At 44.9% G+C, this 27,182-nt stretch overlaps 1 protein-coding gene across 1 annotated transcript; it reads right to left on the reverse strand.

Moving 5' to 3' along the window:
* Nucleotides 1-2,676: 2,676 nt before the first annotated feature.
* LOC120066574 (tyrosine-protein phosphatase non-receptor type 5-like) lies at nt 2,677-27,182 on the reverse strand. The gene is made up of 13 exons (XM_039018000.1): nt 27,132-27,182; nt 26,515-26,811; nt 25,616-25,738; nt 24,804-24,896; nt 9,490-9,743; nt 9,069-9,261; nt 5,397-5,481; nt 5,185-5,264; nt 4,787-4,924; nt 4,355-4,465; nt 3,683-3,843; nt 2,926-3,039; nt 2,677-2,770 (listed from the first exon to the last, which is right to left on the reverse strand). The coding sequence occupies exons 1-13, from the start codon at nt 27,180-27,182 to the stop codon at nt 2,677-2,679; spliced, it is 1,794 nt and encodes a 597-aa protein (XP_038873928.1).

Genomic DNA, 27,182 nt, shown 5'->3' on the forward strand with positions numbered 1-27,182 from the left:
ATAAACATTTAGAGTGAACCCAGAGTGTGGTTTTCCTTTATATGTGATTGAATTCAATTGAAACCACAGATGGGGAATGTGTGAGGACTGTGTAAAAACTGGGTCTGGGGTAAAACTCTAAAAGAAAACAAGATAAAAACCTCAAGACACACAAAGCAAAGCATATTGAAGCAAAGCCTAGAGGCATCAAAGTCATACTGAAGACAAAACAATCAATGGTTTTTGTTGTAAGGTAACTTGGGTAGTTGTCACATTTTTGTTCTGTCAAATCTTGCGATATAAACCAATGGTTTGACCACAGTATGAGCTACATTCCATTGTGGTGTAAATGGAAAATATACACAAGGCATCTACTCGAAAGGATTGTATCAAAACCTTCTAAAAATATCTCTGGTTGGTTTCACAAAAGCAAACTGTATCAAAAGCATTGGCAGAGAGCAAGCAAGATAATCGGAGAACCCTTATACAACAGAAAGCTGGACAACCAATCACTTTCGCTTTGATTACGGACATACGAGCGTCCCATACAGCACATGCAATCCATTTAAGTCAACACAGTCAAAACACGACACAGAGAAATGAACATTTTACAGCTGAACATCAGAGAGACAACCACAGTTGGTCTATTGTGCTTTATACGGATTAGGCCTGGCCTGTCTATACAACAATCATGGGCTGCTAACGTCACGCACGTGTTCAGGGTACTGTTGATAGCAGAGGTGTCATGGTCCCAACATCACTGAGAGGGCGCTGACGGGCAGGGTCAGGAGGGTCAGGTTTACCCATCACTAACACCTGCATCCTTTGTTAGAGGGGAATAACAAAGTATAAAGGAAATCTAAGCCATCAAAGTCCAGTTTAGAGGTTTTGTTTCTCCTTGCAACCTTTTACATTTGTACCCTTTTGCACTTTCATGTTGATCTTCTAGCCTGGTCCCAGATCTGTTGTTTTTTTGCATTGCTTTTGCAGACTATATATTTGAATTGACAAAACATGACAATACCATAAGGAGTTTGGCAAGCGAGCCGAAACAGACTGGCACCCAGGCTATTTGATTCCCGCGGGGGGGAAAAAAGTAACAGGTGCACGTTTCACTAGTAGATCTGCACCTCTGTCTCTGGATTCCTATGCTACTGTATGTGCCAGTCATTACTTCTCATGTGTGAACCCAGAAGTTGAGACATGCACACGCCCCCCCACCCCCCCTTAAGTCTCGGTGGTCACCTGACAACGCTGGTGAAAAGTCTATGAGGCTATGATGTCTGATGAATACCATGGAGATCATGATGGATGACTGACTGACTGCACATCCGCACGGTACTGTAATACTGAAGAGACTGCACACAATGCCTAGTTACCTAACGGTTACATTCCTCGGTGTTTCCATAGAGATCTATGGTACATGCCTCAGTCAATGGTAATGAACACGGAGCACCATGAAAGCTGAAGATGAGGTGGCTCCTGAAAAGCACCAGGAGTTTTGAAAGGCCTGCTGTACTGTGTTTATTTGAAGAGGCCCAGTGAGCACAAGACTTTGAGCGTTTATATTTTCTACGTCTTTTGCTCGTATGGAGATGGTTTTGTTGTAACAGGAGAGAAAAGCTCGTTGGCGGTTTACGTTTCAGACAAACTTGTGATCCCTCACTGTGAGATTGTTTTACAACACTGTGAATATAGGCTGGACTTTTTCTTATCTGGAGAAGTGTGTGAATAATCTAACATGGCACTTGATGGGACATATCTTATCAAATATCCTACTGGGCAGACCTCTGCCAAGTGTGACAACAAATGTTTGCGTTAGAAGTGGGGCCAGACAGACATGGTCTGCAAATCAAATTCTTGCAGAATTAAGGAACTTATGTCAAGATTGGGTTTCTCATACGTGGGCCTCTGAAATGGAAGGGGGCTGGATGAGGCTGACATAGTCTGTTATTGTTTTTGTGGTTGTGTGTGTTAAAGGGTGACATTGAGATGGGTGTACAGTACAGTAGGTACAGTGTACAGTACAGTAGGTACAGTGTACAGTACAGTAGATACAGTACAGTAGGTACAGTGTACAGTACAGTAGATACAGTACAGTAGGTACAGTGTACAGTACAGTAGATACAGTACAGTAGGTACAGTGTACAGTACAGTAGGTACAGTGTACAGTACAGTAGATACAGTACAGTAGGTACAGTGTACAGTACAGTAGATAGAGTACAGTAGGTACAGTGTACAGTACAGTAGATACAGTACAGTAGGTACAGTGTACAGTACAGTAGGTACAGTGTACAGTACAGTAGGTACAGTGTAAAATACAGTAGGTACAGTACAGTAGGTACAGTGTACAATACAGTCAGTACAGTGTACAGTACAGTAGGTACAGTGTACAATACAGTAGGTACAGTACAGTAGGTACAGTGTACAATACAGTCGGTACAGTGTACAGTACAGTAGGTACAGTGTACAATACAGTAGGTACAGTACAGCAGGTACAGTGTACAATACAGTCGGTACAGTGTACAATACAGTAGGTACAGTGTACAATACAGTAGGTACAGTAGAGTAGGTACAGTGTACAATACAGTAGGTACAGTGTACAATACAGTAGATCAGTGTACAGTACAGTAGGTACATTATACAATAAAGTAGGTACAGTGTACAGTACAGTAGGTACAGTACAGTGGTGTGTCTCTACTCCTCTACAATGTGGGACAGCTGCTTCTCGTAGAGGCTGAGGACGTGGTGAACAAACTGGTACTGCTCACCCGTCTGGATCATCCCGCCTCTGCAACACACACACACACACACATGCACACGAACCACACACACAACACACACAGGCAGGGGTCAGACAGGAGAGAAAGAACAGACCGGTGTCAGGAAAAAGACAAAGACAGACAGGTATGAAGAAAGAAAGCCCAAGACAGACTGCTGACTCACCTGTCGAGGCGGAGCTGGCAGGTGGTCCTCAGGATGTCGACCATGCCCTCACTCCTCAGCTGTTTACACAGGATGGAGGTGGCGATGAAACAGCCTGTCCGACCTATCCCAGCACTGCAGGAAGGAAGAGGAGGAGGAACCATGAATGTATTACACCTGTATTTCTGACCTGACTAACTACTAATGCACTGAAAGCTATGAGAGCTGCAGTGCTGCCAAGTCTTCCGTCTTTAGGGGCATAGACCTTCCAAAGATTCCACTGAGACATCCGCCCCATTGATGGTACCGACCAGAGATAGAAAGAGGACTCATCTCTGTATCTTTGCCGTTATGGCGTCTGTGACAGCACGGGCAGAGCCATTGTAGCTATCTCCATTTTAAAGTAGTCCATTTTCTTCTTCTGTTATGTTTATTAAAAGCGTAAAGCTAATATTGGTGATTTACAGCCACCTACAGTGCTGAAGTCCTGTACCAAATCTTATGTGTCATTCATTTATTGTGGCCACTAGATGGCGGATATAGCATTAAATCATTTACAAACCATAGGCAACCCTATTTGAAGAAGAAGACAATGCTCTGAACATTGGCTGTTCGCTCCCAACCCATAGGAATCCCCACCCAGTTGACTACTTTGAAATGGTGGAATGTCCATGCTAGAATGGGTTATATCCATCTAGAGCCCTATTTCTACCTCTATGGTACAGACTAACCCTCCTGGACTATCATGTGGGTATCATATCTGTGTTTCCAACTCTACCTGCAGTGGACGATGACAGGGCCGCTGGTGGGCGGAGCTTCCGCTCTGGCCTGCTCCACTTCCTCTACCAGCTCCAGGAGGGGCGGGGCTTTGTCTGGGGTCTTCTGGTCAGGCCAGGAGGTGTACCAGTACTGCCTGAGGGTGCGCTCCTCTCCATCAAACTGACACACACATACATGTGTGAATACAGAAGACATGAACACATACATAGGCACACACACACATGCATGGGCACACACACACACAGACAAACAAACAGAGACACAGAGACATTTTTTCAGCCTCATCCTCTGCATGTCCATACAAACTGTTACCTAGGTGTTAGTTGCTACGACAACAACGATTGCAGAGCCAGACTGTGACAGGAACGCAGAGTGACTTTTTTATTTTTATTTTTTTACAAAAAAGGTGTATGGTGTTGTTTTTCATTGTGTGATTTCATAAGCATATTATTAGCCAACTGCTGTACTTGTGGCAGCTTTTCTATCTCTCTTCATTCAGAAGCCAGTGCTTAGTGGATGAGAAGTGAGTCCATAACCCGAAAGGGTCAATGTAATAACTCAAACTGCTTTTTCTCATTGTCATTTTATATATCATTTATACATGTCCTTGGTGTCCTTGGCAGTGGTGTATAGATGTATACTGTATGTGTCTGTCTGCGATCAGTCTCACCTTCAGAGTGAAGACCCTCAGGCTGTAGTCGTCCTCCTGGGTTACCGTGACAACCTTGATCTCGATGCCCTCGTGGGTCACAGAGTCCTCAGGCCAGTACTCTGCACATTTCTGTAAGGGGGCAACACATAGCCAGGGTTTCACATTGGACATTTACTGGGAAGAGTGGGCTTCTACCACCACCATCCTCCCCTATCCATCCCTCTCTCCCTGTCTCCCTCCTCACCTCATTCTTCTCGTCTAGGTTAGTGATCAAGACGATGATGGGACAGCGTTCCTGCCACACCATCCTCCCCTATCCATCCCTCTCTCCCTGTCTCCCTCCTCACCTCATTCTTCTCCTCTAGGTTAGTGATCATGACGATGATGGGACAGCGTTCCTGCCACACCATCCTCCCCTATCCATCCCTCTCTCCCTGTCTCCCTCCTCACCTCATTCTTCTCCTCTAGGTTAGTGATCATGACGATGATGGGACAGCGTTCCTGCCACACCATCCTCCAGAAGTCTCCCACTGTGTTGACTGTAGGACCCTGGGTAGCGATGTACGCCCGCTCCTCACCCCCGTAACCCTGAGGAAAGCAACACAGTAGTTCAAGTGAGAGCACGTAGAAGATCTCCCAGGACCCTTGATGGGAACACTTGTACACAGGGCCGACCCAAGCCTTTTGCCCCCAAAACAAACATGTTAGGGTTTTACCCATGCTAGTGTTTTTGCCCTAGCGGCCGCTGGGCCCTAAGCGGCCACTTGCCGTATGTTGCTTATTGGCTGGGCTGGCACTGCTTGTACAGGAAGTAGCTGAGAGGGAGCAGTAGGCAGAGAAAGACGTACCTGTAGGTAGTTAGCGTTGATGTAGGTATTGAGGAACTCCTCTTCATCTGCTGTCCGGAGTATCACTCTGCTGTGTGCGTCTGGAAAAACACCGGATCCCATTACAAGGTGTGTGTCCAGCGTTGTCTCTCACCTCTACTCTACATACCATTTTGTGACAGAGGTTCAGAGACTGATTCAAAATGGCTGCTGTTTGTAGTGTCTCTACTCACTGGGGAGGATGGTCTTGTAGCGGTTCTTCCTCACCAGGCCCGGGTAGTTATATTCCTTTGGGTCCACAAAGTTCATGGGAGTTTCCTGTCAATGGCAACAGAACAATGGACGTGGCTTAGCGATGTATGGCTGTGTAGAGGAAGTGAGGACCCTACTGAATTGTGTGTGCAATGGGCATGATTGTGTGAGTGTCACTGTTTGCCTGTGTTGTAAACGAATAAACTCTGGAAAAAAAAAGAATCGGCCCTTTTTCAGGACCCTGTCTTTCAAAGATAATTCCTAAAAATCCAAACAGATCTTCATTGTAAAGGGTTTAAACACGGTTTCCCATGCTTGTTCAATGAACCATAAACAATTAATGAACATGCACCTGTGGAACGGTCGTTAAGACACTAACAGCTTACTGACTGTAGGCAATTAAGGTCAATGTTATGAAAACTTAGGACACTAAAGAGGCCTTTCTACTGACTCTGAAAAACCCCAAAGAAAGATGCCCAGGGTGTCAGGTTTTGGCCAGGATTATTCAGGTTTTGGTCACTAGATGCCCCCATTGCGCCTTTTTGAACCTTTTGTTTTTCCCTTGTTCTAGTTATTATTTGCACCTGTGCCTCATTTCCTTGTAGGTATTTAAACCCTTAGTGTTCCTCAGTTCTTTGTTCTGTGTTTGTATGTTAGCACCCAGCCCCAGCCATGCTGTGACCATTTGTTTCTCAAGTTGGATTTTCCTGAGGTACTCTGGTTTTGTTCTTGTTTATTTTTGATTATTCTTTTGAGGTTTGTTTTTTCCCTGCTGTTCTTACCACTTTGTGGATTTTCTTTGTATCTTGGAGGATATTCATTTTTTCTCTTGGCATTACATTTGACGTTGTGGATTTATATTTTTTGCCTGAAGATCTTTTTCCTTTATTAAACCACCGTCTCTAGTACTGCTGTGTCTGCCTCATCTTCTGGGTTCTGCCGACTTTTAGTGACTGTTTCTCACACCGGGTCCTGACACAGGGTCCCTGCTCATCTGCGTGAACGTGCCTTGGGCATGCTGCAAGTAGGCATGAGGACTACAGATGTGGCCAGGGCAAGAAATTGCAATGTCCGTACTGTGAGACACCTAAGACAGCGCTACAGGGAGACATGACGGACAGCTGATCGTCCTCGCAGTGGCAGACCACGTGTAACAACACCTGCACATGATCGGTACATCCGAACATCACACCTGCGGGACAGGTACAGGATGGCAACAACAACTGCCCGAGTTACACCAGGAACGCACAATCTCTCCATCAGTGCTCAGACTGTCCACAATAGGCTGAGAGAGGCTGGATTGAGGGCTTGTAGGCCTGTTGTAAGGCAGGTCCTCACCAGACATCACTGGCAACAATGTCGCCTATGGACACAAACCCACCATCGCTGGACCAGACAGGACTGGCAAAAAGTGCTCTTCACTGACGAGTCACGGTTTTGTCTCACCAGGGGTGATGGTCGGATTCTCGTTTATCTTCGAAGGAATGAGCGTTACACCGAGGCCTGTACTCTGGAGCGGGATCGATTTGGAGGTGGAGGGTCAGTCATGGTCTGGGGCGGTGTGTCACAGCATCATCAGACTGAGCTTGTTGTCATTGCAGGCAATCTCAAAGCTGTGCGTTACAGGGAAGACATCCTCCTCCTGACATGACCCTCCAGCATGACAATGCCACCTGCCAAACTGCTCGTTTTGTGCGTGATTTCCTACAAGACAGGAATGTCAGTGTTCTGTCATGGCCAGCGAAGAGCCAGGATCTCAATCTCATTGAGCACGTCTGGGACCTGTTAGATCGGAGGGTGAGGACTAGGGCCATTCCCCCCAGAAATGTCTGGGAACTTGCATGTGCCTTGGTGGAAAAGTGGGGGTAACATCTCACAGCAAGAACTGGCAAATCTGGTACAGTCCATGAGGAGGAGATGCACTGCAGTACTTAATGCAGCTTGTGGCCACACCAGATACTGACTGTTACTTTTGATTTCGAACCCCCTTTTGTTCAGGGACACGTTATTCCATTTCTGTTAGTCACATGTCTGTGGAACTTGTCTGTGGAAGTTTATGTCTCAGTTGTTGAATCTTGTTATGTTCATACAAATATTAAGTTTGCTGAAAATAAATGCAGTTGACAGTGAGAGGACGTTTCTTTTTTTGATGAGTTTAGATTATACACAAATAGTATATACACAAATGACAATTCACTATAATTGAAGAAAATGTAACCCTGCCACAGATAACATTTGGTCCCGCTCTAAAAAGAGTAAAACATACTCTGGCAAGAAAGTTATTTTTTCAGAGTTGTGTATGATCAATTTAGTGTTGATATTTAACTCTGCATTACACTCAGTACATGTCACGTGACTAGGGGGGTTATCTAGTATTTTGCATTTCTATGTTTGTTGGTGAGTATGGTTCCCAATTAGAGGCAGCTGTTTATCGTTGTCTCTAATTGGGGATCATACTTAAGTTGTCATTTGTTCCCACCTGCTTTGTAGGATATTGTTTTGTGTGAGTGCATTCAGCACCACGTAGTTCACGATCGTTGTGTGTTTATTGTTCTTGTTTAAGTTTCACTGTAAATAAATAAATATGTGGAACCCAACTCACGCTGCGCCTTGGTCTGTCCATTATGACGAACGTGACAGTACAGGATTAACTGAAAATAACTCTGCAGTGTTGTTCAGTATTCTAGAGTAAATTATTTAGAGTAATGTTTACTCACAATATAATCGCAAGAGTTCATTCAACTCCTACGGACTCAAACTCAGCACTATTTTGGTGTTTAAATGGTCCCATTTGAGGTGTAAGGGTGTAAAGTCTCATTCTCATATTTCTTAATTAATCTGCCATATTATGGTGTCTTAGAATGTGACATCCAATCTCGATTGGTATTCATTTAAGAGGGAGGATGTCCTGCAGTTTTGCATCAGCTATGACTCTGCATGTCAGGGAAGAGAGTACTTTTGTCAGAGACTACCTAGATCATCTAAACTCCAACTGCCTTCTCAGCAAATTGCAATAAATTCAACCACTTACACATTAGATTTGTTTAGGAAAATGTATGTTACATATTGTGTAGCATAAAATCAAACATGTGAAAACAGAGATATTGAAACAAACAATTCTAAGAATCTACCTGCAACAGAGCATGCTGGGAAATAGGACAATGACGCCCCCTCCCACATCTGTGGCTACTCCATAGTTTTAACTCCCAATCAACTCCAGTTATCATCACTAACTCCAGGGAGCGTATCACTCTGTTGAGGGTTATGATAACTCCAGGAGAGTCAATTCAACAACAACAACAAAATGCCATTTCAACTGTCCTTGATTTACCGTGTACTAATTGTGAGTGTGCACCTCTACTTTACTGACTTCATTGTCCCCTCTACCTTGAGTGTGATTGTGTACAATATTCCTGCACGGAGACCTATTTTGTGCGATTGTGAGTGTGTAGACCTACATAACCTTGGTCTGAGAGCGAGAGCGAGAGAGAGAGAGAGAGAGAGAGAGAATGTGTATCTCAGCCTAAATATGTAACGTATCCTCTATGGAGCTGGGTATGCTAATGCATTTCACTGTGTCCACATCTCACCCACCAACTGTTTCGAGTAGCCTCTGGATGTACAGCGCTCCTTGGCGTGTGTGTTTTACTCACATAGAACTCAGCCTGTAGGGCCTGGTCGTCTATAGCGCGTGTGTGGAGCTGGCTAGGGGTGAGAGTGTTTGTTCCCTCCCTCAGGTACTCCTTGGCAGTCTGGTCTCTGGGGGAGAGCTGGGCTCCGTAGCCATAGGGCTCCGTACAGCCAGGAGAACACATGTCCAGGGTCAGAGACACGTTGGAGCCCCTCCTAACACACACACACACCCAGACAAGCACGCGCCCACACACACAGGACGGCACCGACACATACAAGAAGAAGAAACGTACAGACACATACAAGAAGAACGTTGTGCCGTAATTGTGCACACACACGCAGAAGCACAACAACCCACACACGAGAAAAAGGCATGAACACACACACACACAGACATTCCCCCTAGAACACCTCTCCACACACTTCCATCCTCCCACTGACCTCTCCTGCAGGCCCACAGGTGTAACAGAGAGGGTGGTGATGTCCCCCTCTGTCCTGGTGTCCAGGCCCAGGTCAAAGATGGGGGTCTGGGGTTCAGCTTCCAGGTCCATCAGGTCCTCCTGGGCGTCTGTCCACTCCGACAGGGTGAAGGAAGGCTGGCGACTCACCGACTGACGTCTGTCCCCATGGTCAGACACCATCGCCGCTGACCACCATGAATCACCGTACACCAACTTACACACAGTGCGCATGATCTGGAGACACAGCATCAAAACGCACAATTAAAAACTGTTAAAGGTCCATTGCAGCCGTTTTTATCTCAATATCAAATCATTTCTGGGTAATAAGTACCTTACTGTAATTATTTTCAATTAAAATGGTCAAAAAGAAACAAAAATAGCTTTTAAGCAAAGAGCAATTTCTCAAGCAAGAATTTTCCTAGACTGTCTAGGAGTCATCTGATTGGGGAGGGGACCACTGAAAACTATCTGTTATTGGCAGAAAGGTTTAGAACTTATTGGTCTATTAACTAATTGACATAGGGGGCTATGGGAGAGCCACCCTTTAAGTAAACTGGAACTGTGACCATTTTTTTCAATGGTAAACGGCCTGAGTAAGACATCTTCACTTATCCACCATCTTTGACTTTAGGGGCATGGATCCCCAAGCCTTTATCAGTAATTCTACATCTGTCTTATTTATTGACGATTGACTGTAAGAATAGATTTAGTGTCGCTATCATGTCAAAGCGCAAGGCAGATGATCTCAAACCCAGGACTTGGCCCATGAGTGTGGCCACTGCCATAGACTTTTGGGAAAGACAGCATACTATGAACACAAAACTGAGTTCTATGATAAATGAACTCATCAATGGCCAGATGAATGACAAGACACAGCCACCTTTCCCGAAGAATTGCCATTGCAGCAAGAATAGACCAAGAAGTTACTTTGTCAGGATGAACATGGTACGTGTGTGCTCATTAGTACAGAGTTGTTTGTGTCTCCTCTGTAAAAGCATTCATAATCTTGTCTAGCATATTCTCCAACTAACAACTAGTGTACATCGATAATATATCATAACTATTTATGAAGTTGGCTACTTTATTGCCAGGCTTTTCAGGCCCGTGTTTATTTTCAATGTCATTCCACCAGAAACATTTATTAGAGAAGTTTTTTTGTTAGTGTAATGTTGTTAACTTATGTAGCCTACTTGGGATTTCACCAGCATCTTTTTATCTGTTCAACAACACAGATCCAGGTCAAGCACCCACAAGTTGCAACAAATGCCTACAGATAGTTCCACGGATATGGGGTGAAAAAGCTAATTACGCCGCCATGCACTGGACGGACAACCATGTACTGCAACGTCAGAATGAAGTTCACAAAATGCAAGGGAGTAAGTGGACACAAGCGAAGACCAAGGCAGAGAGGAAAACAATACAGATTGAAACTGGGGCCAGATTCTCTGAGCTATTTATAGTGCATTCGGAAAGTATAGAGACCCTTTGACTTTTTCAATTTTTTGTTACGCTACAGCCTTATTCTAAAATGTATTAAAACGTTTTTTCCCCCTCATCAATTTACATACAATATCCCATAATGACAAAGCAAAAAACGTTTTTTAGAAATATTTTCAAATGTATTAAAAATAAAAACTGAAATATCACATTTACATAAGTATTCAGACCCTTTACTCAGTCCTTTGTTTGTCACACCCTGGCCTTAGTTATCTTTGTTTTCATTATTATTTTAGTTAGGTCAGGGTGTGACATGGTGAAGTATGTGTTTTTGTATTGTCTAGGGCACAGGTGTCAAACTCATTCCACGGGGGGCCGAGTGTCTGCGGGTTTTCGCTCCTCCCTTGTACTTGATTGATGAATTAACATCACTAATTAGTTAGGAACTCCCCACACCTGGTTGTCTAGGGCTTTATTGAAAGGAAAAACCAAAAACCTGCAGACACTAGGCCCTCCGTGGAATGAGTTTGACACCCCTAGACTCTAGGGTGTTGTATGGTTTAGAGGGTTAAGTAGAGTAGATGGTTTAGTGTTGTGTGTAGGTGTCTAGGAAAGTCTATGGTTGCCTGAATGGGTTCTCAATTAGAGACAGCTGGTTATTGTTGTCTCTGATTGGGAGCCATATTTAAGGCAGCCATAGGCTTTAGCTGTTGTGGGTAATTGTCTATGTGTAGTGTTTGTGTCAGCACTATTTGTCTATTTAGCTTCACGGTTGTCAGTTTGTTATTTTGTTAGTTTGTGTATAGTTGTTAGTTTCTTGTTTTTCTCCCTTCTTAAATAAAAGAAGATGTATTTTTCACACGCTGCGCCTTGGTCCAATCTCTCACCCAAAGACGATCGTGACATTGTTGAAGCACATTTAGCAGCAATAACAGCCTTGAGTCCTCTTGGGTAAGCTTGGCACACCTTTATTTGGGGAGTTTCTCCCATTCTTCTCTGCAGATCCTCTCAAGCTCTGTAAGGTTGGATGGGTGTGTCGCTGCACAGCTATTTTCAGGTCTCTCCAGAGATGTTAGATCGGATTCAAGTCCGGGCTCTGGCTGGGCCACTCAAGGACATTGAGACTTGTCCCAAAGCCACTCCTGTGTTGTCTTGGCTGTGTGCTTAGGGTTGTTGTCCTGTTGGAAGGTGAACCTTCACCCCAGTCTGAGGGCCTGAGTGCTCTGGAGCAGGTTTCCATCAAAGATCTCTCTGTACTTTGCTCTGTTCATCTTTCCCTCGATCCTGACTAGTCTCCTAGTCCCTGCCACTGAAAAATATCTCCACAGCATGATGTTGCCACCACCATGCTTCACCGTAGGGATGGTGCCAGGTGTCCTCCAGATGTAACACTTGGCATTCAGGCCAAAGAGTTCAATCTTGGTTTCATCAGACCAGAGAATCTTGCTTCTCATGGTCTGAGTCCTTTAGGTGCCTTTAGTCAAACTCCAAGTGGGCTGTCATGTGCCTTTTACTGATGAGTGGCTTCCGTCTGGCCATTCTACCATAAATGCCTGATTGGTGGAGTGCTGTAGAGATGGTTGTCCTTCTGGAAGGTTCTCCCATCTCCACAGAGGAGCTCTGTGGGTTCTTGGTCACCTCCCTGATCAAGGCCCTTCTCCCTCGATTGCTCAGTTTGGCCGGGCGGCCAGCTCTAGTAAGAGTCTTGGGTTGTTCCAAATTTCTTCCATTCATGAATGATGGAGGCCACTGTGTTCTTCGGGACCTTCAATGCTGCAGACATTTGTTGGTACTCTTCCCCAGATCTGTGCCTCGACACAATCCTGTCTCAGAGCTCTACGGGCAATTCCTTCGACCTCATAGCTTGGTTGTTGCTCTGACATGCACTGTCAACTGTGGGACCTTATATAGACAGATGTGTGCCTTTCCAAAATAGAATTTACCACAGGTGGACTCCAATAAAGTTGTAGAAACATCTCAAGGAAGTTCAATGCAAACAGGATGCACCTGAGCTCAATTTCGAGTCCCATAGCAAAGGGTCTGAATACTTATGCAAATAAGGTATCTGTTTTTTATGGTTTCGGTAAACAGATAACCAACAATCACAGCATCTCAGTTCAGTTAATGAAAAGGGTATTTTTTTTAAACTGTTACGATGTTTTAGTAATTTTTATTACAATACAAAAACATATATACAGTTGAAGTCGGAAGTGTACATACACTTAGGTTGGAGTCATTAGAACTTGTTTTTCAACCACTCCACAAATTTCTTGTTAACAAACTATAGTTTTGGAAAGTCGGTTAGGACATCTACTTTGTGCATGACACAAGTAATTTTTCCAACAACTGTTTACAGACAGATTATTTCACTTATAATTCACTGTATCACAATTACAGTGGGTCAGAAGTTTACACTAAGTTGACTGTGCCTTTAAACAGCTTGGAAAATTCCAGAAAATTATGTCATGTATTATTTAAGCTGGAAAATTGAAGGCTTCCACATTTTCTTCTTAGAAAAGGCCATTCAAGACGGTCGAAAGCCTTTTCGGCATCAACAGCCATTATTGATAAATCTCCATCTTGTTTTTTAGCGTATTGCATTATACTGAAACAATTTCTTGTGTTTGTTTGTGTCTATTTTTAATAAACCCTGTTTGATTCATGTGTATCAAGTCTGGTAAGACTTTTGCCATTCTGTTGCTTGTCGCAATTTTATTAAACTTATGGGTCTGTAATATGCAGGGTATTCTCTAGATTTCCCTAATTTTAATATAACTTAAATAACTGTTTGATACATGGAATTCGGAAGCACTGAATTGAGTGACGTGTGTGTAGTCATTTGAGTAAATGGGGCGCTACTTTGTCCCAGAATGTCAAATAAAAATCTATGGGACAGCTGTCCATACCTGGTGCTTTTCTCCACGCTAATGTTTTAACAATGTCTAATGTTTTAACAATGTCTAATGTTTCTTTTTGGGTGATTTCTATTTTTAGTGGTTATTTTTTTGTCTGCTGATAGTTGCTTCAGAGTTATTGAGTCTAAGAAGGCTGTAGTATCAGTCCAACTGTTGTTGAATTCGGATTTATATAGATTTTCAAAGAAGCTTTTTAAAAAATGTGTTGTTTCTAATTAAACCATTTGTATCCTTATCTTTGAAAATTATAAATGCGAAATGTTTAAAATGCCCAAGAGGTTAAGTGCAGGACCTGGCCAACTGACTTTGATATGAGAAACGTATTAGCATGCGGTTAGGGGAAAGATGATATACATGTAGGTCCTGATGGTACCAAGTACTTACATGCCATTGACCAGAGTGAGGATAAGGATCTGACCAGTATTGAATTTGCAGTGAGCTCAGCCATAACAACCCTGCCCCCTAAACACCTGCTTGTTATAGCAAGAAGATAGGAACGATCTGTATAAGAGTGGAGGGTCCTCAGAGGAGGATCATCCAACTCAGTGAATTTCAGTAAAAAGTCAATTGTGAAACATTAAAAAAGTTAATTTTTAGATAAAATAATACTAAATACATTGTGTACAAAACATTAGGAACCCCTTCCTAATATTGAGTTGCACCCCCTTTTTCCCTCAGAACAGCCTCAATTCTGGTGTGCCTGGCACCTATTACCATACTCCATTCAAAGGCACCAATCTTTTTTCTTACCCATTCACCCTCTGAATGGCACACATACAACAATCCATGTCTCAATTGATATCAATAAGGGATCATAGCTTTCACCTGGATTCACCTGGTCAGTCTATGCCATAGATAGAGCAGTCCTCCTCTGAGTACATTACTGACTTCAATACAAAACCTAGGAGGCTCATGGTTCTCACCCTCTTCTAAAGACTTACACAGTAATTATGACGACTTCCGGAGGACGTCTTCCAACCCTATCAGAGCCATTGCTGCATCAACTGACATGTTGTCCATCCAATCAAATGATCAGAGAATGAATCTAGTACTGAAAGCATAAGCTACAGCTAGCTAGCACCGCAGTGCATAAAATGAGGTGAGTAGTTGACTCAAAGAGAGAGAAAGACAATAGTTGAGTTTTGAACAAATACATTTCTTAAAAAAGAGATAGCTATATTTAGTTGTATTTTTTTGCCCTTTCGCTTTCATTTAGCTAGCTAATGTAGCTAATTTAGCCTAATCAACAATCTGACTCAGAGAGGAATGCTATTTATGTTAGCTAGCTGGCTAACACTCCAATTCTTCCAAGTCGATGTAAGCTTTCGGTTATAGTCATTTATTGCCAGTGTAACTGCTAACCTGCTTGCTGTACATTGTACAGCATGATTGTACACATGGACTGGAGTTGTGGGTGTACTAACCCATTAGTTATAGTAGCTATGTTGACTATGATGTTAGCTAATACGGTGACAACGATGTAGGCTGTGTGTAGCGGTTAGCGGTAATGGTATGAAGGTTTGGCTTGGAGAGATATTTCTAGTCTGGTCACAAACAGCTGTTAAAATGTGAGAGGAGGAGAGCGTGTAGATGTGATGATTAGTGATGTTAAGTTAGCGAACGATTCCTTATTTTTTAACTACTCTTCTTACTGACTCGAGAATCATGATTCGGGACAGATCAGTGGCAGCAAGTCTTAAAGGTCCCGAATAGTCAAAATCATGTCTTTAATGAAATTTGATGATATTTGAAGGAAACCAGATCAAAGTATGATGACCAGAGTTTGAAAAATGACTGTTGCTTCTACATTGATCAAGTTTGATCATAAAGTGACTGGTCCCCTCCCCCATGTCAAACACTTTGATTCATTATTAAGGAGACAAGGTGACATCACCTTAACTCAAATTTTAATACACCAATATTGTCTTACCTAATTTAAATAAGTACCGCCTTCTAACCAACATCGGAGAATGTGTTTTTGCAGAGGGCCGTGGTTTATATAGCTAGATAGCTACTCTACTAGTGCCAAAATGTGACTGTAAGGTGTCAGTAAATATAATTAAAAGTTTACACTATTCATCTATGGCAAAGATACATATGTTTCCCCTTTCATCTGTGTCTGGTGTTAGCTAGTTACTGGCTAGCTAGGTCTTCAGCCAGCATGGAACCAACGGGGGGGAGGGTCGTTCAAAACTCTGACGCAGTTGGCAAGTCAACACATCCGTAAGTGCTGCTGTGAACCGTATCACAAGAGACATGCCAAACAGGAGATGTATAAAAAAAGGTGTTATTTCATTGATGCAATTTCAATGTTGTTTGAGTTGCTTTGTGTATCGCTAAATTAGCTTGAGATCATTTTATTGCAACACCGCTCACTGCATCCAAGTTGCTTGACGTTTCAAAGTGCTGTCAGTCAAGGCGAGCTCATGAATATAAGCTCCCCGCCCACTCAGCCTGTCTTTTCAAACTTTCTGGTAGTTAGACATGAGAGAAAAAGTACTTTTCAGAATGACTGTTCAGGACCTTTAAACCTTTACTGGTTGAGTGCTTTGCCGAGTCCTTTTGGTTTATTTTTCCTTGTAATCATGGCCAGTTTGGAAGCCTTTGTTTAGGCCTCTAGAAGTGCAAGTGATATAAAACACCAAATATTCATAAACATTCTGTAATATAAAATACCTAATAGCCAACCTGCTTGCACCAATCCCATGTAATTACAGTAAAATACTGTAAAATACCAATATTATGATTACAGTAGCATTTACTCTCTTACAGTATAGTAGGCAAATTTTACGGTATTGTACTGTATCGTTGCTCTGATATTACAGTAATTTATAGGAAGCTGTGGTAAGTTACTGTGAATATTACAGTAAAGTACTTGGCACTTGCCAGAATTTGGCAAAGATACATCAAAAGGTATCTTGTTACAAATACAACATTCCTTGAAGACCAATGTATCCTTAACTACAACAACATTCTCAGTAACGGTTACAGACACTTTTTACTTGCTGTGACCTGTTTTTTATAAACCAACCTTAGTTTAATGCAATGACTGTAGGTCGCTCTGGACAAGAGCATCTGCTAAATGACCAAACTGTAAATGTAAAAATGAACACTTGCAAAGCCAGAGCTGGTCCTGACCTCCCTCGGGCCCTAAGCAAAATTCTGCTAAGGGGCCCTCCTACTTGACCCGTGAGCCATGTAAACCATTTGCCATTGCCACACAGTCACACCTGACACCCCAGTGCTCCCACTACAATCCTCCCTCCTTTAAAACAGTTTGCTCCATCTGTCGGCTAAGAATAAGTAGACCTGTACAGAACAGAATGAGGTATAAACAAACAATATTTATTGAATAGAATATTTTCTATAGAATCTTAAGATAAGTAAATATTAACATGAACATAAATAAGAAATTGTAGAAAATATAAAATGTAGAAAATAATAAAATATAACACTGAGCTTTGGCTCTGCTGCCTGGTAATTAGTCCAGTCCTCACAATATTATACAATTAGCTTTGGCTATACAATGTAAAGATAAGCCTATAGGCTATGGCTGTAGCTATGTCTCAAAATAGTAAATTAAAACCTATACAGCTGTGTGATTAATTTTGGTACCCTGTACAGCCTGGGCATTTTCAGCATCGGCATGGGCACCAGTCTGTCTGGAAGAAATTGAGAAAGTACGTCACATAGTTAAGCAGTCATTTACACAAATGCACTTCTGCCACACAATCTTAAGTGTTACTAAGTGTGTAAACATTTGAATGTTTGAATTAAAATCTTACCATCAAAATATTCCTCTTCTGCACTTTCTTGAGGCAAAATCATCAATGATGTCATCATAGGACATGTGTTTCCCCACGTCATGATTTATGGTCACGATGGCCAAACCACTCAAACGTTCCTGTGACATGGAAGACGTCAGGGAGCTTTTGATGAGCTTACATTTTGAATCTCGTGTGCCGGATCCATTCCACTGATGTCACAGTCATATCTGAAGGATAAAGTGTTTTCAACTTCCATGCAGTGAGTCTTTAAAGATTCACTGGACATCTGAGAGGCAGTGCTGAAGTTCAGCAGCACTCCATATTCGGTTTTCACCTGGTTGAGTGGTTCACAGAAGAGTCGGCCACCATGTTGAAGTAGTTGACTTCAAGGTTTTTCAGTGCATCAGTCACTGGTTCATCAGGAGCCTCATAGCTGAAATGCCTCTTGTTGTTTCTCAGTCTCTTCTCTTTCAGAACTGCATCCACATTCATTTATTCACAAATGCTTTTGGCTGTTGTCTGGGCCTCAGAGAATCCAGTTTCCCGGTATGTAGTGAGGGAGGCTTTTGCATTTGAGATTAAATTCACTGCGATATCCAACTGCATTGAGGTGGATTGGACGAGTTGTTCACCTTGTTTGTCATTGTCAGTATCTCACACCATACGACACAGCAAATCAAGAAGCGGTAGGACCCAACTTCCTCTGCAAGTTCTTGTGCCTCCACTTTGGCCACTGGATTGTTGAAGCCTGATACCTGATTGCATGAACACTTTGGAGCCTACTCTCCCATCTTGTGTCCCACCTTGACTTCCCGGTTATGTTCAACTGTTTCTTCAAAACACTCCATCTGAGCTGAAAAGAAGGTGGAGAGCTTTTGCACATGCCCCAAAAAACCCAACTGCATCTTTTGAAAATTTGGCAGCATCTGCGATGACAAGGTTTAGAGTAGGTGCTCCACATGGGACGAACACGGCTCTGGGATTTTTTTTGAGCGGTCTGGCTTGTGCTCCCTTGTGCTTGCCCTTCATGCTGGCCCCATTATCATAAGCTTGCCCTCTGCAATCTTCAAATGGAATCTTCAGCTCGTTCAGTTTTTCTAAGATGACAGTGGACAGATTCAAGCCTGTTGTAACCTCAACATTCACAAAGCCGAGGAAGTGCTCCTTGATCTCTGGCTTTCCCTTTAAAGCCACGCTTCTTGGAATAATGGACATTTGCTTATGGTGACTAATGTCAGGTGTACAGTCCAAGATAATGGAGAAGTACTTGGAGTCTCTTACTTGAGTCACTATTGCTTCCAGAATGGTTCACTCACAATCTGTTTCAGCTCATTCTGTGTGCGCTTCCCAAGGTAATGAGCATGTGACTCTCCATCTTTCATTTTGCTGAGATGATTTTCCATAATGGGGTCAAATTTTGCCAGTAACTCAACCTCTTTTAGGAAGTTTGCATTACCTGGTTGGAAGAGTTTGTCTAATGAACCCCTGAATGCTAGGTTTCTTTCAAACAGAGACTGGGTTATACTTATTAAACGTGTAAGGACATCCCGCCATTTCTTTCTTTCAGCCTCCAAAATTGTCATTTGTATCTGGTCAAGAGTCTGTCCCCGACTTAGGGGCAGATCAAGTTCTCTCCACTTAATCATATTGTTTGTGTGTTCAGGACTACCCTCATGGTGTTTCAGAATATTGATATTTGACCAGTCATTCACACCTTCCTTTATTATGTTGTAGTCTTTTGTAGAAAAGAGCTTACAACAACAACAAAAAAGCCAGCTCCTGGTAATCTTTTCCCCATTTGACAGCTGTCTCTGTAATAAACCTTAATGGAAACCTCTTCTAGACTTGTGTTTCGGGTTTTAAAAAATCCAGTCCTGGTTTGAATGCGCACTAACTCAGTCCTCATAAAGTCTGTGAAGACTGGGGGCCAATCTGCTGGGTCATTTGGTGGAGCAGCAACTGTTCTATTAGGGTCTGAGCTGCTTGTATCTGATGCTGGCTGTACACCTCTGGGTATGCTAGTACTGGCTGAGGCTGCCTGTACTTCACCTGGGTCTGTGTTAGTACTTGCTGAAGATGGCTGTATTGGGTCTGTGTTAGTATTTGTTGATGCTGCCAGTACTGGGTCTGTGTTAGTATTTGCTGAAGCCGGCTGTATTGGGTCTGTGTTAGTACTTGTTGAAGCTGCCAGTACTGGGTCTGTGTTAGTATTTGTTGAAGCTGCCAGTACTGGGTCTGTGTTAGTACTTGTTGAAGCTGCCAGTACTGGGTCTGTGTTAGTACTTGTTGAAGCTGCCAGTACTGGGTCTGTGTTAGTATTTGCTGAAGCCGGCTGTACTGGGTCTGTGTTAGTATTTGTTGAAGCCGGCTGTACTGGGTCTGTGTTAGTACTTGTTGAAGCTGCCAGTACTGGGTCTGTGTTAGTATTTGTTGAAGCCGGCTGTACTGGGTCTGTGTTAGTATTTGTTGAAGCCGGCTGTACTGGGTCTGTGTTAGTACTGGCTGAAGCCGGCTGTCACGATCGTCTTCTTGAGAGAGAGAGGACCAAGGCGCAGCGCGTGCAAAATACATCTTCTTTAATGAAGGAAAAACAAACACTTACAAAATGAACAAAACCAACGATCGTGAAGCTAAACAGAACTAAGTGCACACATGCAACATAAAACATAGACATAGACAACTACCCACAAAAGCCTACTGCCTATGGCTGCCTTAAATATGGCTCCCAATCAGAGACAATGAATGACAGCTGTCTCTGATTGAGAAGCAATCTAGGCAGCCATAGACATAACTAGACAACTATACTCTACTCTGCCCCATACACATACAACACCCCATAGACACTACAAAACACATACATTCCCCATGTCACACCCTGACCTAACTAAAAAACATAAAGAAAACAAAGAATACTAAGGCCAGGGCGTGACAGTACCCCCCCCCAAAGGTGCGGACTCCGACCGCACAACCTGAACTAGAAAGGGGAGGGTACGGGGTGGGCCCCATCATGGCGGCGGCTCGGGTGCGGGACGTGGCCCCCACTCCACCATTGTCAATACCCGCTTTGGTAGCCTCCTCCAAATGGCCACCCTCCAAATTAACCCCACCGGACTAAGGGGCAGCACCGGACTAAGGGGCAGCACCGGACTGAGGGGCAGCACCGGAATGAGGGGCAGCTCCGGACTGAGGGGCGGATCCTGGCTGGCTGGCTCTGGCGGATCCTGGCTGGCTGGCTCTGGCGGATCCTGGCTGGCTGGCTCTGGCGGATCCTGGCTGGCTGGCTCTGGCGGATCCTGGCTGGATGACGGCTCAATGCTGGATGACGGCTCTGGCTGGTCATGGCTGGATGACGGCTCTGGCTGGTCATGGCTGGATGACGGCTCTGGCTGGTCATGGCTGGATGACGGCTCTGGCTGGTCATGGCTCGCTGACGGCTCTGGCTGGTCATGGCTCGCTGACGGCTCTGGCTGGTCATGGCTCGCTGACGGCTCTGGCTGGTCATGGCTCGCTGACGGCTCTGGCTGGTCATGGCTCGCTGACGGCTCTGGCTGGTCATGGCTGGCGGAAGGCTCTGGCTGATCCTGTCTGGCGGAAGGCTCTGGCTGATCCTGTCTGGCGGAAGGCTCTGGCTGATCCTGTCTGGCGGAAGGCTCTGGCTGATCCTGTCTGGCGGAAGGCTCTGGCTGATCCTGTCTGGCGGAAGGCTCTGGCTGCTCCTGTCTGGCGGAAGGCTCTAGCGGCTCCTGTCTGGCGGAAGGCTCTAGCGGCTCCTGTCTGGCGGACGGCTCTGAAGGCTCATGGCAGACGGGCGGCTTTGCAGGCTCATGGCAGACGGGCGGCTTTGAAGGCTCAGTACAGACGGGCAGTTCATGCGGCGCTTGGCAGACGGACAGTTCAGACGGCGTTGGGCAGACGGGCAGTTCAGGCGCCGTTGGGCAGACGGGCAGTTCAGGCGCCGTTGGGCAGACGGGCAGTTCAGGCGCCGCTGGGCAGACGGCAGACTCTGGCCGGCTGAGACGCACTGTAGGCCTGATGCGTGGTACCGGAACTGGAGGTACCGGGCTAAAGACACGCACCTTCAGGCTAGTGCGGGGAACAACAACAGGGCACACTGGACTCTCAAGGCGTACTATAGGCCTGGTGCGTGGTACCGGCACTGGTGGTACCGGGCTGAGGGCACGCACATCAGGGCGAGTACGGGGAGAAGGAACAGTGCGTACAGGGCTCTGGAGACGCACAGGAGGCTTGATGCGTGGTGCCGGAACTGGAGGCACTGGGCTGGATACACGCACCACAGGGAGAGTGCGTGGAGGAGGAACAGGGCTCTGGAGACGCACTGGAAGCCTGGTGCGTGGTGTAGGCACTGGTGGTACTGGGCTGGAGCGGGGAGGTGGCGCCGGAAATACCGGACCGTGCAGGCGTACTGGCTCCCTTGAGCACTGAGCCTGCCCAACCTTACCTGGTTGTATACTCCCCGTCGCCGACCAGTGCGGGGAGGTGGAATAACCCGCACCGGGCTATGTAGGCGAACCGGGGACACCATGCGTAAGGCTGGTGCCATGTAAGCCGGCCCGAGGAGACGCACTGGTGGCCAGATACGTTGGGCCGGCTTCATGACATCCGGCTCAACGCTCAATCTAGCCCGGCCGATACGTGGAGCTGGAATGTACCGAACCGGGCTATGCACGTGTACAGGAGACACCATGCGCTCTACTGCGTAACACGGTGTCTGCCCGTACTCTCGCTCTCCACGGTAAGTACAGGGAGTGGGCGCAGGTCTCCTACCTGACTTCGCCACTCTCCCTTCTAGCCCCCCCCAAGAAATTTTTGGGGTTTACTCACAGGCTTCCTTGCTAGTCGTGTACCCTCATAACTCCGGTTCCTCTCTCCTGTTGCCTCTGCTCTCCTAATCGCCTCCAGCTGTTCCCATGGGAGGCGATCTCTTCCAGCCAGGATCTCCTCCCATGTGTAGCAACCCTTGCCTTCCAAAACATCCTCCCATGTCCACGAGTCCTGTTTTTTTTCCCTCTGTTGTTGGTTCCTCACACGCTGCTTGATCCATGGTTGGTGGGTAGTTCTGTCACGATCGTCTTCTTGAGAGAGAGAGGACCAAGGCGCAGCGCGTGCAAAATACATCTTCTTTAATGAAGGAAAAACAAACACTTACAAAATGAACAAAACCAACGATTGTGAAGCTAAACAGAACTAAGTGCACACATGCAACATAGAACATAGACATAGACAACTACCCACAAAAGCCTACTGCCTATGGCTGCCTTAAATATGGCTCCCAATCAGAGACAATGAATGACAGCTGTCTCTGATTGAGAAGCAATCTAGGCAGCCATAGACATAACTAGACAACTATACTCTACTCTGCCCCATACACATACAACACCCCATAGACACTACAAAACACATACATTCCCCATGTCACACCCTGACCTAACTAAAAAACATAAAGAAAACAAAGAATACTAAGGCCAGGGCGTGACACCGGCTGTACTGGGTCTGTGTTAGTACTGGCTGAAGCTGCCAGTACTGGGTCTGTGTTAGTATTTGCTGAAGCCGGCTGTACTGGGTCTGTGTTAGTATTTGCTGAAGCCGGCTGTACTGGGTCTGTGTTAGTATTTGTTGAAGCCAGCTGTACCGGGTCTGTGTTAGTATTTGCTGAAGCCGGCTGTACTGGGTCTGTGTTAGTATTTGCTGAAGCCGGCTGTATCGGGTCTGTGTTAGTATTTGTTGAAGCCAGATGTACTGGGTCTGTGTTAGTATTTGCTGAAGCCAGCTGTACTGGGTCTGTGTTAGTATTTGTTGAAGCCAGATGTACTGGGTCTGTGTTAGTACTGGCTGAAGCCGGCTGTACTGGGTCTGTGTTAGTATTTGTTGAAGCCAGATGTACTGGGTCTGTGTTAGTACTGGCTGAGGCTGCCTGTACTGAGTCTGTGTTAGTACTGGCTGAGGCTGCCTGTACTGAGTCTGTGTTAGTACTTGCTGAAGCCAGCTGTACTGGGTCTGTGTTAGTACTTGCTGAAGCCAGCTGTACTGGGTCTGTGTTAGTACTGGCTGAAGCCAGCTGTACTGGGTCTGTGTTAGTACTGGCTGAGGCTGGATGTGGATCAACTGAGTCTGTGCTTGTACTGGCTGATGATCCAGCATCTCCTCTACTGACAAACTTAAGCATAGCACCTGTACATTATTGACAATACTATTATTAATTTTATCAGCTGCATCGGGCCCATTCAAACTGGCTGCCCCAGATTTCCTTTTATACATTTTCAAATATGAAATACTATTTATACTATGGCTTGGCAGAATTCTTGATGATTATTATTTACTGAGAGATCCATATTGCCCAGTATGCCCAGCTAATCAACATTTTAAATTCAATATATAAATCAATAGTCAATATCAATTCATTGCTTTCCATCTTGCATTAGTCCAGAGTTGTAACTAAACCTTGACTGAGAGACTAGATAATCATTGTCTTGTTTTAAAATGATGTGCGCCTATGAGGAGTGCCATCACGCCCAAATATTGTCTGGACTGGTCCCCACAGAGGTTGCTGCTGGAAAGCGTGAGTTTCATTCCGTGCACGCGCATACGGTATGAACGCATGTTCAAGCGCGACACGGTTATCTTTTCCAAGCTGCAGTTTATAAACACCGTTGCCCGTTGGCGTTTATCAAACGTAATAAATAGTTGTATTTCACTCTCACTTTTGTCAGGCACAAAGTCACAGAACAAAGCCCTGGAAGTGGCTGGCTAGCAAGCAAGACACAGACAGACCAGGAGATGCACTGCCCAGCTAGGTTAGCGACACAGACAGACTAGAGAGAGATGCACTGCAAGCTAGCACATCAACTTAACGTTACTGTTATTTGCGGACATCAAACTTGGAGAGGAGAGAGCACAAGTTGACCTGATCGCTGTTCCCGCAATTCAATCTCATGGTGTTTTTTTCTTCTTCTCTTTCCGTGACCAGAAGGACAGTTCCGCTTCACCCTCTCATCCAAGATGTAAACATTGACACAAGCTTTGACACGAGGGGGAGGCGGGGCCCCTTGCGTAATTTGCGGGGCCCTACGCAACTTGCTTAGTGAGCGTATAGGGCCACCCGGCTCTGTGCAAAGCACACCGCAGAGTTCATCAGGGTGTGTGTGAGAGGTACCTACCATGAAGACAATGATAGCCATGCCAATGCCTTCAGTGGCCTGCAGGACCCAGTAGTTATTGGTTTTCTCCACCTCCACCATCACGCACAGGGACTGTTTAACGGACACACAGAGAGAGGATGTGGGACATACATACCGGTGACATTTATTTTCATATATTTTTATTTAACCTTTAGTCTCATTGAAATAAAAAATAAAAAATAATTAAAAGAGAGACCTCGACCAAGACAGAAGCATCAACCCATCAGTATCAGACAAACAGGCACATGACATCAACCAGACTAAAATGATATTAATACAATAAGCAGCACGTCAATAACGGACATGTACACAACATAAGCCACTGAAGCCAGGAAAACATCAGAGAGCAATATGTCAAGCACACAGGAGTTTGGCGGCACCTTAATTGGGTAGGACGGGCTTGTGGTAACGGCTGGAGCAGAATAGGTGGAATGGTATCAAATACATTGAACACATGGTTTCCATGTGTTTGATGCCATTCCATTTGCCCCATTCCAGCCATTATTATGAGCCATCCTCCCCTCAAGCAGCCTCCACTGTTCAAGCATTAGAGTTTGCAATAAATCATAGGGTCTCTGCTTTACATGTGGAAATGATTGAATGCTATGTCCTAACTTTGTGATCTGGCCAGGATTTGTCTTTCAAACACGAAGAACTGTCAAGTAAAAAAAAACACTTTGTGTAATGTCAACTACAGTTTAAGTCTTTATCAAACGTTCCTCTCCATGCCACCACCTTATAGGCTTGTGTTGTGTTGCAATGTCAGTGTATAGGTGTGTCCAATTACTCACGTCCACTCCAAACACAGGGTTGAATGATAGGAGGACGCCCAGGTAGAAGTCTAGGAGCTGCAGGGATTTGTAGAAGGCTGAGAAAAGCCTATTACCATCCACCACGAAGAAGGCCCAATAACCCTGCGAGGAGGATTGGTTCAGACTGTTCTCAATGAGGCCATTCATTTTGCAGCAACCACAATACATACAAATGAAATTACATACTTAAAAACAACAGCAAGGGATATTTACAAGGAAAGTAGGCTAAGTGCAATTTTAAGGAGCAGACACACACACGAGGAGAGAAGTCAGAACATAACAAATATGATAGTGACCAACTTCAGTAGGATATCATGATAAGGGCCTCATTCACCTAGACTTTTGCATAAGTGCTAATTTCACACCTGTCTTTTCCCCCGGCATGAACACGTCATAAACAGACAGTATCCTACAAAAAGGCCTGGATATTTTCTTGTTCATTCACTTTTCAAACAAAACGGGGAATATTGCATCAGAAGAACCACTTCAGTTGATCTGCTCCTACATGTAGCAAATCAGTAGATAACCTTTATTTAACTAGGCAAGTCAGATAAGAACTAATTGTTATTTACAATAACAGTGGGTTAACTGCCTTGTTCAGAACAACAGATTTTTACCTTGTCAGCTCTGGGATTCGATCCAGCAACCTTTCGGTTACTGGCCCAATGCTCTAACCACTAAGCTACCTGCCGCACCAATGAAGTTGAAAAGTATTTTTTGTTTCTGACAAGAACAGGTACTTTCACAGCTAGGCCTTTTCGAACTGTGGTTGCACTGCACGTCTATTCGCATTTATGAACACTTTTTCTACAACGTCCTTTGCCTTAGTGCCCTGTCGTTAATAATGTCGGAACCTGGGAGCATCTCAGCTGACTCACCGTGATTTGGGAGATTGTGCAGAACACGGCACACCAGTGCATCCCCATGACGATGGTGTAAAACTTGTCCCTCCACAGTTCTTCTGGGTGTCTCTGGGGCCCTGGGGGACCTGTCCCTGGTCCTGGGGGTTCATCAAGGCCCGGGGGGCCATCTCCTGGTTGAGAGGGGTCGCCGTCTGTCGTTGGAGGGTCATCCAGCCATATGGGGTCTTCGTCTGGCTTTAGGAAGACGGAGTCCTCCGTCTGGGAACGGGTCGAGCTGCTCAGTCGTCTGGTCATGATGCCCCTGAGACAAACCTGGAGGGGAGGGGGGCAGGTAGGTCAACAATACAGTAATGTGATGGGCCCCATGAACTGCACAAATGCAGATGAATCCTCTCGGCGAAACCTCCATCCAGGAAATGAGCCTGTTGCAGCTCAATAATGTGGTGTGTGTGTGTTACTCGCATTAAGCCTGAAGTGCTTGGTGTGTGTGTGTCGGGTCTATTCTGCTGGCCTATTCAGGTGTGAGTGGCTTGCATCTCCGAATCCTCTTGTCTTACTGGGATTGTGCTCTTGTGTGTGTGTGTGTCTGAGCTCTATTGCAGAGGGAGGGATGAATCAGGGGAGGAGTTTACAGCTCCGTCCATCTTCATGGCAACAAAGTGCCTCTCATCCTTCCCAGGCAT

Source organism: Salvelinus namaycush, chromosome 21 (assembly GCF_016432855.1).
Source record: "Salvelinus namaycush isolate Seneca chromosome 21, SaNama_1.0, whole genome shotgun sequence".
NCBI lineage: Eukaryota > Metazoa > Chordata > Actinopteri > Salmoniformes > Salmonidae > Salvelinus > Salvelinus namaycush.

Excerpts from the sequence above, each read along its gene's own strand:
- LOC120066574 (XM_039018000.1), bottom strand. The coding sequence starts at position 27,182 with ATGCCTGGGAAGGATGAGAGGCACTTTGTTGCCATGAAGATGGACGGA. Across the intron at positions 25,739-26,514 it reads GCACAATCTCCCAAATCACG|GGTTATTGGGCCTTCTTCGT; the intron begins GTGAGTCAGCTG and ends TCCTCCTCGCAG. Across the intron at positions 4,466-4,786 it reads ACCTAGAGGAGAAGAATGAG|AAATGTGCAGAGTACTGGCC; the intron begins GTGAGGAGGGAG and ends GCCCCCTTACAG.